This window comes from Protomyctophum bolini (genome assembly GCF_963924005.1).
Source record: "Protomyctophum bolini genome assembly, chromosome: 11".
Classification (NCBI taxonomy): domain Eukaryota; kingdom Metazoa; phylum Chordata; class Actinopteri; order Myctophiformes; family Myctophidae; genus Protomyctophum; species Protomyctophum bolini.
Genome location: NC_137872.1, coordinates 3,114,265 through 3,128,176, shown reverse-complemented (window position 1 = coordinate 3,128,176; position 13,912 = coordinate 3,114,265). Strand labels below are relative to the sequence as shown.

General features: G+C 46.8%; 2 protein-coding genes across 2 annotated transcripts in view; both read left to right on the top strand.

The window, feature by feature from the left end:
* top3a (DNA topoisomerase III alpha) overlaps positions 1 to 13,656 on the top strand; it is a 31,821-nt gene extending 18,165 nt beyond the window's left edge. The window contains exons 15-20 of the mRNA XM_080776460.1: positions 12 to 177; positions 6,124 to 6,270; positions 7,545 to 7,670; positions 12,057 to 12,756; positions 12,787 to 12,970; positions 13,134 to 13,656. Of these exons, the coding sequence (XP_080632586.1) occupies positions 12 to 177; positions 6,124 to 6,270; positions 7,545 to 7,670; positions 12,057 to 12,756; positions 12,787 to 12,970; positions 13,134 to 13,411 (1,601 nt within the window). The 3' untranslated portion in view covers positions 13,412 to 13,656. The remainder of the gene's footprint in view (positions 1 to 11; positions 178 to 6,123; positions 6,271 to 7,544; positions 7,671 to 12,056; positions 12,757 to 12,786; positions 12,971 to 13,133) is intronic.
* Positions 2,183 to 3,118, top strand: LOC308324332 (globoside alpha-1,3-N-acetylgalactosaminyltransferase 1-like; the record flags this gene model as incomplete). Its single annotated transcript, XM_080776374.1, has 1 exon — positions 2,183 to 3,118. The coding sequence occupies one exon, from the start codon at positions 2,183 to 2,185 to the stop codon at positions 3,116 to 3,118; it is 936 nt and encodes a 311-aa protein (XP_080632500.1).
* Positions 13,657 to 13,912: the final 256 nt, after the last annotated feature.

The window sequence follows — 13,912 nt, the reverse complement described above, 5'->3', positions numbered from 1 at the left end:
GCTGTGTGTAGGTTACAACTCCATGGGCTATGCCATGTCCAAGCCAGACCTGCGCGCAGAGCTGGAAGCAGACCTGAAGCTGGTGTCCGAAGGGCGGAAGGACAAAGACAGCGTGCTGCGGCACCACATCCAGAAATACAAGACGGTCTTCGTGGAGTCGGTCATTCAGGCCAAGAAGTGAGTCACAGAGAGCACGCACTCATTAGAGTAATACTATAGTCTGTTGCAACGTGCAACGTGCCAGTACAGTACAGTACAGTACAGTACAGTACAGTACAGTACAGTACAGTACAGTACAGTACAGTACAGTACAGTACAGTACAGTACAGTACAGTACAGTAGAGGGTAGGCCTACAGTAGAGGGACCGGCACGCGGTAAAGGCCTATTCATAGTCTGGATTTTCGGCGGTAAGGTGACCACCGCTCCGGTGGTGAGCTGACCACCGGAGCTGAAATAACGTTGAGCGGTGGTGAGTAAAAACAGAGAGAAGGGCTGGAGCGGTGGTGGTGGTTTGCTCTTCACCGCGGCTCGTGATGTCATGTTGTAGTTCGGTGGTCACCTCAGTGACGTCATGTTGTAGTTCGGTGGTCACCTCAGTGACGTCATGTTGTAATTCGGTGGTCACCTCAGTGACGTCATGTTGTAGTTCGGTGGTCACCTCAGTGACGTCATGTTGTAGTTCGGTGGTCACCTCAGTGACGTCATGTTGTAGTTCGGTGGTCACCTCAGTGACGTCATGTTGTAGTTCGGTGGTCACCTCAGTGACGTCATGTTGTAGTTCGGTGGTCACCTCAGTGACGTCATGTTGTAGTTCGGTGGTCACCTCAGTGACGTCATGTTGTAGTTCGGTGGTCACCTCAGTGACGTCATGTTGTAGTTCGGTGGTCACCTCAGTGACGTCATGTTGTAGTTCGGTGGTCACCTCAGTGACGTCATGTTGTAGTTCGGTGGTCACCCCACACAGAGGGGTCAGCTTTACTCCATTCTCCCGGGCCGTCATCCACAGCTTGGCCACACCAGAGTCTTCCTTCTCTCTCTCAGCTCGTCCTGTGGTGCGCCAACCGGTATTCCGTCTCTCTCTCTCTCTCTCTCTCTCTCGGTCCTCCTGTCACCGTTTACACACTCAACAACAGAGTAGCACACACACAAAACCTCTCTCTCCAAGTGTCTCTCTTAAGCCCATCGCACACCGTCTGCGGCGCGGCGCGTTGCCGCGCGGCGCCGCCTGGAAAATAGAACTGTGTTCTATCGGCGCACCGGGCGGCGCGGCGCGACGCGGCGGACGGAGCCGGTGTGCGATAGGTTCATTGAAAATAATGGAGGCGGCTGTGTCCGCCGCGCGGCGCCGCGTGGCGGACACAGCCGGTGTGTGGTGGGCTTTATACTGGGGAATAAGCCATGTTTTCCAATAGATCGCTCCTCCTCCGTTCCCTGCACCTGACAGCTCCAAGTCAATGACACTGACGTCATTGACGCTGACGTCATTGACATCGTAAGTCTTGAGTCTATATATTATGCAAAACAACCAAAAAAGGAACATCTCTTTACAATTGTAACACAGACAAGATATCTTTGGTGAAATCTGTTGTGATATACAACATGATATGTGTATGAGTGGCTATGCTGTGTACTTGTACATGAATATACAAATGTACAGGATATGTATTGTGTACTGCCATGAACTGTAACAGACTGACTTTAGCCACTGAAGACATCTCAGAGAGCAAGGCCACTTGCTGCTAGCCGATGTTATTGTTATGTCTCAGTGGCACGTCATGAGGACACGGGGATCCAGAGCTATATATAGAGCTATATATGATTCTGTATGTGTGTAATAAATTGTGAACCTTTGGCGAGATACTGTCTGAGTGTCCCGTTATTACTGTTCTCCCGGGCCCGTCCGATCGCCGCCGTTACCACAGGAATAATTCAGTTGGATTATCACACACCACCCAGTCTGCACACACACCACCGGTCAGCCAGAACCGGACCAGGGTCCTTACCAAGAGATTACAACAATCTATAAGACCTTATTGGGTGAAGGATTAATCGTTACTGCTGTCAGGAAGGAAGGAAGGAAGGAAGATGATATTTCCTAAGAGATACTGCAGGCCTTTCGTGTTTTCAACAATAATTCTGCTGGGCCTGGTTCTGCTGCTTCTAACATGGCCTTACCTTGAAATGCGAACTGGACCGCCGTGCCCCCAGGCTGAGGGCCCGGGCCGGGCCTCTCTGCCACCGGACTCAGACATGCGTTTCCATCAACCCAGCGTCTTGGGAGACCGGCGTGCCGACATCGCACATGTGACGCCGTGGCAAGCCCCCATCGTGTGGGACGACACGTTTGACCCCGTGCTGTTGGACGCCATGCACAAATCACGTGCCCCCACTGTCGCCTTGACCGTCTTCGCCGTAGGAAAGTACACCGCCTTCCTGAAGGACTTTCTCGAGACGGCGGAGCGCCATTTCTTCGCGCAGGGCGCCGCCAAGGTCCGTTACTATGTGTTCACGGACCGGCCCGATGAAGTTCCTCCCGTGGAGATGGCCGCCGGGCGAGAGCTGTTCGTCAGGTCCGTTCCAGCGTTGGCACGCTGGCAGGACATATCGGCCGGAAGAATGGCGTATATTGACGATTTGATAGCAACGGAGCTACGAGGCCACGCCGACTACATCTTCTGTTTGGACGTGGACTCTAAGTTCCACGCTCGGTGGGGGACGGAGACTCTGGGCCAGCTGGTCACCGTGATACACCCATGGTTTTACGCCGTCGAGCGCAGTGAGTTCACTTATGAACGTAGGCCGGCCTCAAAGGCCTACATGGCCCCTCACGAGGGGGACTACTACTACGGCGGTGCCGTATTTGGGGGCGAGCTGCCTTACGTCCAGGATCTGGTGTCCACCTGCCGCCACAACTTTGAGCTGGACGCCCAGCAGGGAATAGAAGCATTGTGGCAGGAGGAGAGCCACCTCAACAGATTCATGTACGTCAATAAACCCTCCAAGGTTCTGTCCCCGGAGTATCTGTGGGATGACATTCATGCCGTCAAACCCGCTGAGATAAAAGTCATCAGATTCTCTGGGGTCGTTAAGGACTATGCCCAGATTAGACCCAACTAGAACTGCACTCTGCCGAGTGCATACTTGCTTGTTGCACACTAGTAGGCCATAAATGGCCTACTTCTACAACATTGCTTTTAATTGATCTTTTATTTTAAATTTTTGTTATTCATGTCCTCACTGTATTGCATTACTGCTTGTTTTTAATGTTGTTGCCTTGCTTTTCTTTTATCCTCCATTTCTCTGTAAAGCACTTTGAGCTGCATTTCATGTCATGAAAGGTGCTATACAAATAAAGTTTTATTATTATTTATTATTATTACTAGTGCGCAAGCAGAGCGCGCAAGTACTTTCGACCGCTGGAAACTATCACATCTCAGTATCTCTGTGAAGGAACGTTTGAAATGTATAATCATTACGTGTAACTATTTGCTACCTAACTACTTTTTCACAGAAAAATGAATCATTGATATGTGATGAAAAAAAGGTATATAAACTGAATTAAAATATATTATACAGTATAATTATTTTATTACTTATTGTAAATTGTCAATTGTTTTAAATGTTATGTACTATAGTGATATTAATACTAAATCATGATCAGAGTAATATGTGTCTCTAACTTCAATTTCTGTAATAATACTTTCAAATTTGTTGAAATATACATGATCTAAAATACTTCCGAAATCTGTAGTTGGATTTGTATTTAATTGTTTAAAGCCTAATCTTGACATGAAGGTCTTTATATTTATATCTTTTTCAGTATAATGGTCTTCATTGAAATCTCCTATTATCATAATTGTGGAAGTCGGAGATGATAGATACTTTACCATTTTTTTGAGAAATGTGTTTAATTCCGAAAAGTTTGTTTTAGGTGATCTGTACATAAGAATGATATATAGATCTTTATTTTTTACATGTATACATACGTGTTCTACTTTTTTCATTACAACTACATACAGAGTATGTAGTTGTAATTTGATTAGCAGTATACTGTGGTTACTTGGTTCCAAAAAGTGACAGCCAAGTTTTTTCAACCGTAAGTCTGTGCCTGGTTTGCTGGGACCAGTTACAACATTACGTCATCGTTGAGAGCTGGGACCAGAGTACACGGTGTGTATATGTATGACTAGCTCTCAGTGATGACGTAAGAGAAATGGTCATCTGTGTAAAACAATACAAAAACACTAGAAGTAGAAATCCAATCTAGATAAAATATGAGAAATCTTGATCACTATACTAGAGGAATTGTGCATACCGTACTGCGTGATGTTTGGACAAAATCTGTCGGGGGTAATATAAAAAAAAAAAAATGTTTTTGCAAAAGATCTGCCTCCTGGTGGCGCTATAACAGGCCGATGTGAAAGATTGGGGGCCATACATGGGTTCTGTTCTGGCCTCCAGGGAGTGCGCGTGCACAGTTTCACGCCAATCATTCATAGGCCAACGTGCTGGAGATCAGCCCGGACGAACAGCCCGGTGAAGACGATGAAAAACGATGAAAAATAGCAGATCTACAAGCTCATAGCGCGCCACCGAGTGGCGCGCTATGAGCTTGTAGGTCTGCTATTTTTGAAAAATCGAAGAACGACTGACATTTTTAGAATCTGATCTCAGGTCAGAATGGGTTAATCAGACCAGTGTGTTGTCCAGTGGAAACCTCGTATGAATCTGATCTCAGGTCAGAATGGGTTAATGCAGCATTTACTACGCTGAAAGAGATGCAAACATTGCCACGCATGATGCAGGAGAACTGCTTTTTCTCTCCAAAGTCTCCTGAACTTGAACACAGCATTTTGGCGTTGAACAAATTTGTTTAGAAATCCATGTCGTTTACTTTACACGTTGCAACCCGAAAATAGCTGATCTACAAAAGCTCTCAAGCTGCGACGCGTTGTGAGCTTGTAGATCTGCTATTTTTGTCCAAAAGTGATTTCAGTCCCGGCCTCTCTAACGCTCTCTGCACGTTCCTGGAACAGAGGGAATGCGCGTGACATCATCGTACCTGGAAGTTATGCGGGAACGCCCACTGAGTGGCAAAGAACTACTTTCTGGCCTCGACAGCCCATTCATCCACACAGAAAAGTCCTGTCTGATTGCATTAAAACAATGTTAAACTCACCAACATTGCAGCTGTATACGAAAAGCTTGAATTATATCCTCTTTCTATCTCTGCAAAGTTTTTGTTTCATAAAAATCCACCATAGAAACGTTATGAGCTATACTTTCTGTCAAGAAATGCCCTGCATTTGATTATTTTTGTGAAGTGTCAGTGTTTTGGAAGTGCTTGTTTTCAATAACACAACATTTTGCTGCCTCCTGCATCATGTGACATTTAGAAACAGGTGGTACGGCAGGACGGTTGAGTGATTTCCAACGAGCGCTTCCAAACTCCAACACTCCAACATGCTGATCAATGTTTTGACACTCAGTCTAGATGAGGGGGAAAATCATGCATGTGCATACTCTTGACATTGTGTCAGGTTGGATGAAGCCCTGGCCCCGTACCTGTGGTTAATTGACGTTGTGTTGCCAGGTTGGATGAAGCCCTGGCCCCCGTACCTGGGTTAATTGACGTTGTGTTGCCAGGTTGGATGAAGCTCTGGCCCCGTACCTGGGTTAATTGACGTTGTGTTGCCAGGTTGGATGAAGCCCTGGCCCCCATACCTGGGTTAATTGACGTTGTGTTGCCAGGTTGGATGAAGCCCTGGCCCCCGTACCTGTGGTTAATTGACGTTGTGTTGCCAGGTTGGATGAAGCCCTGGCCCCGTACCTGTGGTTAATTGACGTTGTGTTGCCAGGTTGGATGAAGCCCTGGCCCGTACCTGGGTTAATTGACGTTGTGTTGCCAGGTTGGATGAAGCCCTGGCCCCCGTACCTGGGTTAATTGACGTTGTGTTGCCAGGTTGGATGAAGCCCTGGCCCCCTACCTGTGGTTAATTGACGTTGTGTTGCCAGGTTGGATGAAGCCCTGGCCCCCGTACCTGTGGTTAATTGACGTTGTGTTGCCAGGTTGGATGAAGCCCTGGCCCCCGTACCTGGGTTAATTGACGTTGTGTTGCCAGGTTGGATGAAGCCCTGGCCCCGTACCTGGGTGCAGCCCACGAGATCACGGAGACGGAGCAGCAGGACATGGAGATCCCCCTCCCGGTCCGGAAGTGTCCTCACTGTGCACGGGACATGGTTCTGAAGAAGAAGAAAGAAGGAAACGGGTGAGAAAACCTAATGATTATGTTGTGTTATACTTACAGTATAGGTATAGGAGCTAGGCATGTAACGATATATTGTATATCGATATTAATCCCGGGAAGATAAATTTAATTAAAATTAAAATTAAAATAAAGATAAATTATATAAAATTAAATAAACTTAAACATTTTAAAAATTATATTTTTTTTAATATCGTGAAAAATCGTATCGTGAGGACACAGTATATACGTCACTATATCTACTATATTACTTTTTCTTTCAAAACAAAAAGACACATTTCAGGTACAATCATTTTGATTTATTGTGAGCAAAACAGGAAGAAAGAAAACCAAACCTAACAAAAAGTAACTTTAATCTATGAACAACGCTTAATGAAATGCAATAAAACCAAGCTGCAAAGAAAGTGAAAATTAAAACTGACAAACAAAACAAAGGAGTATTCAACATCCATACCACAAGGTCAATTCATACCTTCTACAGTTGTGAAGAATTAAGCAAATCCAAACAGTTAGACAATAAGAGATTCTATGAAGTTTGAGGAAAAATTTCAAACATTAACCCATTCTGACCGGGCACCCGTTTTGGTGTTAGCATCATGTTATGCTTTACCTATTGAAAAATAGCAGATCTACAAGCTCATATCGCGCCACCGAGTGGCGCGATACGAGCTTGTAGGTCTGCTATTTTTGAAAAATTCGAAGAACGACTGACATTTTTAGAATCTGATCTCAGGTCAGAATGGGTTGATCAGACCAGAGTGTGTCCAGTGGAAACCTCGTATGAATCTGATCTCAGGTCAGAATGGGTTAACTTCATGAAGGGATCACCTTTTTTTAAGAGACCAGAATGACTTTTTTCTTCTTCTTTTTTGCTCATGAAGCTTTCATTTCCCAACAAGAATGAATTAGTGCCGATTTGGCCCCCTGTTTTGTAACTATGCAAAAAAAAAAAAACCTGTTACTGTCCAGGTTTTCTGGGATTCCTCACTTTGTGGTCTTTCCAGAAAGAACTCGGTGACAGGTCTGATATATCCCAGCTGTCTTTTTACAGCCGACAAATGGGTGCACAACATTTTAATATACTGTTCTGGTTTGACAGAAATGTGCGCCAAAATTCAGTTTCTCGCTTGAGCAAGCAAGGCAAGGCTCTTTTTAGCTCAGTGATTAAAATGTCCCGGGCTTAGAACAGGAAAGTTACGAAACAAATCCTCTTTTTTCTCGCTCCACCTAACCTTTGTTTTGTTCCCACCCTCTTCTTCTCCCATAACCCCCTCCAGTAAATTCCTGGCCTGTTCCGGCTACCCAGACTGTAAGGCAGCCGTGTGGTTCCCTGAAAACATGGTGCTGGAGGTGGCCAGAGACGAGAGCATCTGTCCCACCTGCCGGCCTCCGCCCGTACACATGTGAGTATATCGACTGGACCACTGCATGCTCGGCCAATAGAGCGTCGCAGTCCCGCCCCCCCCTCGAGAGACCCCGAAAATAAATCCCCGTTCATTTTCCTCATAGACCTTTCAGAAAGTATTTATTTAAAGACGTTTATACGCCGCGGACAAAGCCAACTCTTGTCGTGACAAATCATGACAATAAACACAATGTTTTGGACCAAGCAAAGAATTAGAAAGTAGGAAAAAACGGCAGGTTACAACACTTTTGTTGTTGTTTTTCTTCTTAGTAATTATGTTTGTTGTCACGACTCGAGTTGGCTTCGTACGACGCTTAAAAGGTCTTTAAATAAATATGTTTTGAAATGTCTATGGAGAAAATGAATGGAGAATAATTTCCTGGGCCTCTCGTCGTTCTGAAAGGGGGCGGGACTGCGACACTCAATTTGGCAGAACAAGGTTATTTCTGAGATCCAGTGTCTTTTTAATAATTGTTTTCTTTCCCTTTTTTTCCCCCTCCCACTTTAGTCATTATGTCAATTCTCCCCATGTATATGCAGGTATACTAGTCCCTGTCACTTCTGATCCAAACTGTTTGTATTGGTCAGGGTGTATAGTTCCAAACTCACTCCAGAGGGCCACTATAGTTCCACACTCACTCCAGAGGGCCACTATAGTTCCACACTCACTCCAGAGGGCCACTATAGTTCCACACTCACTCCAGAGGGCCACTATAGTTCCAAACTCACTCCAGAGGGCCACTATAGTTGCACACTCACTCCAGAGGGCCACTATAGTTCCACACTCACTCCAGAGGGCCACTATAGTTCCACACTCACTCCAGAGGGCCACTATAGTTCCACACTCACTCCAGAGGGCCACTATAGTTCCACACTCACTCCAGAGGGCCACTATAGTTCCACACTCACTCCAGAGGGCCACTATAGTTGCACACTCACTACAGAGGGCCACTCACTCCAGAGGGCCACTATAGTTCCACACTCACTCCAGAGGGCCACTATAGTTCCACACTCACTCCAGAGGGCCACTATAGTTCCAAACTCACTCCAGAGGGCCACTATAGTTCCACACTCACTCCAGAGGGCCACTACAGTTCCACACTCACTCCAGAGGGCCACTATAGTTCCACACTCACTACAGAGGGCCACTATAGTTCCACACTCACTCCAGAGGGCCACTATAGTTCCACACTCACTCCAGAGGGCCACTATAGTTCCACACTCACTACAGAGGGCCACTATAGTTCCACACTCACTACAGAGGGCCACTATAGTTCCACACTCACTCCAGAGGGCCACTATAGTTCCACACTCACTCCAGAGGGCCACTATAGTTCCACACTCACTCCAGAGGGCCACTATAGTTCCAAACTCACTCCAGAGGGCCACTATAGTTCCACACTCACTCCAGAGGGCCACTATAGTTCCACACTCACTCCAGAGGGCCACTATAGTTCCACACTCACTCCAGAGGGCCACTATAGTTCCACACTCACTCCAGAGGGCCACTATAGTTCCACACTCACTAACTCACTCCAGAGGGCCACTATAGTTCCACACTCACTCCAGAGGGCCACTATAGTTCCACACTCACTCCAGAGGGGCCACATTGCATATTTCTGTCATAGCAAAAAATAGCCGATCTACAAGCTCTGAAAGATATGAGAGCATAAGACATTTTTAACTAATATTTTTGCTTCTTGGGGGGGGTCCCTGAAGGTAGGTGGTCGGTGGCCAACTACATATCATTTTTGGGGTCCTTGAAATGAAATAGTTTGAGAATGACTGATATACAGTAGAAACATGAGGTTTTTCAGAAAACTGTCATGATTTAGAAGACATTTGTAGATTCTGGTCTCAGTCCTAAATGCTAAATGCTCGAATGCCCCCGCCCCCCCCCCCCTGTCAAAAACCGCTAAAATCCCTAAAACGAAAGAAAGCTGCAAATGAAAAAGAATTAACACTCATCTTTTACTTTCTCTAATAACAACCTAAAACATGAACCTTGGTTGAAAAAAAAAACTAAAGTTGTCCTTTAAGTATTAAGTATAAGTATATGGGTGTAGGTGTCGGTAAACACAAAACACTGCATCGCAAGAACTGGTCAAAACTGCCGTCTTCACGTGGGCGTTAACCCTTCTCTTCAATCCAAACGCAGGGCAAGCGAGTTAAACTTCCACACACACACACACACACACACACACACACACACACACACACACACACACACACATCTGTTACTATAGCGACTCGTCGGGTGCAGGCTGAACTCAAAGTAGTTTTTTTTCCTTAAAACTACTCGTTGTAAAATACAAGATGTTCTACAGTATCATCTTTCCATACATTCTTCTTCACACTCCTACACGGCATGTTAATAGATCACTCCACAACACACAAGCACATTCTCGCTTTCTCAGGAACACACCTACATCGTCGCTACATTGTTTGCTTGTATGTATTCATTGGTTCAATATTTATAAACTTTTATAGTTTGTAAACTATAAAATAGTTAGTCCCCCCCCAAAACATAATAAAAAGGACCCCAAAAATGATATGTAATTGGCCGTGCCCCCCCCCCCCCCCCCCCCTAGAAGAGACAATTTGTGTTAAAAAAAAAAGTTATTCAACGTTTTTCATACATTTATGTTAACAAATAGCAGATTTACAAACTCGAAATGACGTGCTGCGAGCGTGTATATCTGGGCTTCTATTTTTGAGAACCACTGTTCACCAAATCCTTTTGTCCGACAAAAGGGTTTTCGGACAAAACTTTGGTTGATAATATATATATATATATATATATATATATATATATATATATATATATATATATATATATATATATATATATATAGCTAAAATAAAAAAAATGATACAGATGCTTTCCCGATGGATTAGCCGCTTTCACTTTCATTCACAAAAAGGCATTCATTTATGGGGAAGAAAAAGTTGAAATATGGAGATACAAGGTTTCTGCCTCATTTTCCCCTGGCCTTGTTGTATCCCAAAACAGCCGCTTCTTCCGTGTTTGTCCTGCTCTATGCCTCTCCATCTCTACTTCCGTGTTTTTCCTGCTCTATCCCTCTCCATCTCTTCTTCCGTGTTTGTCCTGCTCTATCCCTCTCCATCTCTTCTTCCGTGTTTGTCCTGCTCTATGCCTCTCCATCTCTACTTCCGTGTTTGTCCTGCTCTATGCCTCTCCATCTCTTCTTCCGTGTTTGTCCTGCTCTATCCCTCTCCATCTCTTCTTCCGTGTTTGTCCTGCTCTATCCCTCTTCTTCCGTGTTTTTCCTGCTCTATCCCTCTCCATCTCTTCTTCCGTGTTTGTCCTGCTCTATGCCTCTCCATCTCTACTTCCGTGTTTGTCCTGCTCTATCACTCTCCATCTCTACTTCCGTGTTTTTCCTGCTCTATCACTCTCCATCTCTACTTCCGTGTTTTTCCTGCTCTATCCCTCTCCATCTCTACTTCCGTGTTTTTCCTGCTCTATCCCTCTCCATCTCTTCTTCCGTGTTTGTCCTGCTCTATCCCTCTCCATCTCTACTTCCGTGTTTTTCCTGCTCTATCCCTCTCCATCTCTACTTCCCTTTCTCTCTCCTCGTCTCTTCCTACATCTTCCGTTATGCTTTCCCTCCATCCCAAAGTACACGGTAAAGTACACTGCGTATTCATCTTATTGGGATATTTGGTTCGTATGAAGTCTCAGATACTGCTGAGAGAATGGCTCTGCCACGACGGAGCTTATCTTTGCCAGGTGTCGATTAACACAACGTGTACAAACTGTACAAACTGTACATGGCGGGGCAGATCTGCCAGCGCTGCACATTCCACTCAGACTACAGGACTACAATTACCTCATTAATGCACTTTTATGCTCTCCTCATATCAAACATTATACTACAGTATGATGTGATACATTTCTGGAGTACAGCTCAGTTTTTTCCCCCCAGTTCTTTTCAGTTCATTCATTTGTGACCAGATTTTGCCATCACGCAAATTCCAATTCATTTTTAAATGAGTTAATTGCACAGGCAGACTCTTCACATACTCGAGCATGTCTGAAATAAGTGTCAGAGTTTAAATGTAAATATGAAATAAATACTTAAACATGTAGCTATAGGTGTATATATATATAATCAACTCGCTGTTTTCTGCAAGACATTATTATTATTATTATATCCATGTCTCCAAAACTGGTGGGTCAAACTGAACAACCAATATATCAATTTGATGCTATGATTCCCTGCTTTCATATGACATGAAAAAAACGAAAATTCTAAAAACATCCAATGGCAGTCCCTCAGTCACATTTAGTCACATTTGGTCTCAGTGCCGTTAAAACCGCCACGTCACCTGTGCGTTTCCTCCTCTCTCTCCCCCCCAGGTTAAAGTTCAAGTTCCGGCGTGGCACCCTGCCTCCCATGATGCCTCTGGAGTTCGTGGGCTGCATCGGTGGATGTGACGAGACCCTGAGGGAGGTGCTGGACCTCAAATACCTCCGAGCAGGAGCGGGAGGAGCAGGAGGAGGAGGTGGAGGAGGTAGAGGGGAAACGGGCAGAGGAGGAGGAAGAGGTGGAAGAGGTGGGGGAGGAGGGAGAGGTGGGGGAGGAGGAAGAGGTGGAGGAGGAGGAAGAGGTGGAGGAGGAGGAGGGAGAGGTGGTGGTGGGGGAGGCGATCCTCGTCCACCAGCCCCCCGGTCCATTGCGGCAGACCCACCCAGATCCACAGCGCCCCCGCCGCGGCCGTCTTGGACCCCCCAGCCCGCCAGGCCTAGCCTGGGCAGTGGCGGTGGCAACAACGACCCCGGTGGCAACGATGTCGTCGTGTGCAACTGTGGCCAGGACGCCGTGCTCCTCACCGTACGCAAAGAGGGCGCCAACCAGGGACGGCAGTTCTACAAGTGCGGAAACAACGGCGGAGGAAGCTGTAACTTCTTCCTGTGGGCCGATCAACCTACGGGCCAACAGGCGGCGGCGGCGGCGGCGCCACAGGGCAGAGCTCCGACCGTACGGAACGCTCAGCCTCCGCGGCGGCCTTCCATGGGCTTTGGAAACAGCCCAGACAGAGGAGGAGGAGGGTGGGGTGGAGGAGGAGGTGGAGGTGGAGGTGGAGGTGGAGGAGGAGGTGCAGCTGGAGGTGGTGGAGACACCATGTGCAACTGCAACGAGCCAGCGGTGGTGCGGACGGTGCAGAAGGACGGGCAGAACAAAGGACGGACGTTCCACACCTGTGGACGACCGAGGGACCAGCAGTGTGGCTTCTTCCAGTGGGCCGAGAACGAGAACGTGCCTCCGTCGGGTGAGGAACAGACGCACACACACAGACACGCAAACCCATCTCAGAGTAGACATCCTAAAATGTGACTAATGAGAACCATTTGAGAACCCACTGAACTAACTTGAACTTCACTGCATGTTTGTGCGTTCGTTCGACCTCTCTTTCTTTCTTTCTTTCTTCCCAGACTCGGGTGGTTTTGGAGGCGGGTCTGGTGGTGGAGGCGGGTCTGGTGGTTATGGAGGCGGGTCTGGTGGTGGAGGCGGGTCTGGTGGTTTTGGAGGCGGGTCTGGTGGTTTTGGAGGCGGGTCTGGTGGCGGAGCCGCTGGTGGCAGCAGGAAGAAGACGGGAGGAGGAGGAGGGGCAACAGGCAACAACAACCAACCTCCTGCTGCCAAGAAACCGCGTACTTGTGGCATCTGTCGTATGCCCGGACACACCCGCGTTACCTGTCCCCAGCGGTGACCTCTGACCTCTGGGGACACACCCGCGTTACCTGTCCCCAGCGGTGACCTCTGACCTCTGGGGACACACCCGTGTTACCTGTCCCCAGCGGTGACCTCTGACCTCTGACGGTGGCTGAAGACAGAGAAGAGACTGTGCTTCTGGATCCTTGTTGCCGTTTTGCTGCTTATGGAATTTATGGACGGCCTTGACCATGAGATAAGGCCTCATTCACACTATTGAGACAAGTGTCTTGTCCGGGTTTAAAACCCATTTTGGGCGGGAACCCAATTTGAAAAATAGCAGATCTACAAGTTCGTAGCGCGCCACTCTGTGGCGCGCTACGAACTTGTAGATCTGCTATTTTTGAAAAATCGTGAAAATGTGCCTCAAATTTGGAATATATATATTTTTCAGAACAAACGTTTTTAACTCGAATCTTTGCTTCTGGGGAGGGTCCCTGGAACAACATATTTTCAGATGGGGGTCGGAGGCCAATTACAGATCATTTTTGGGGTCCTT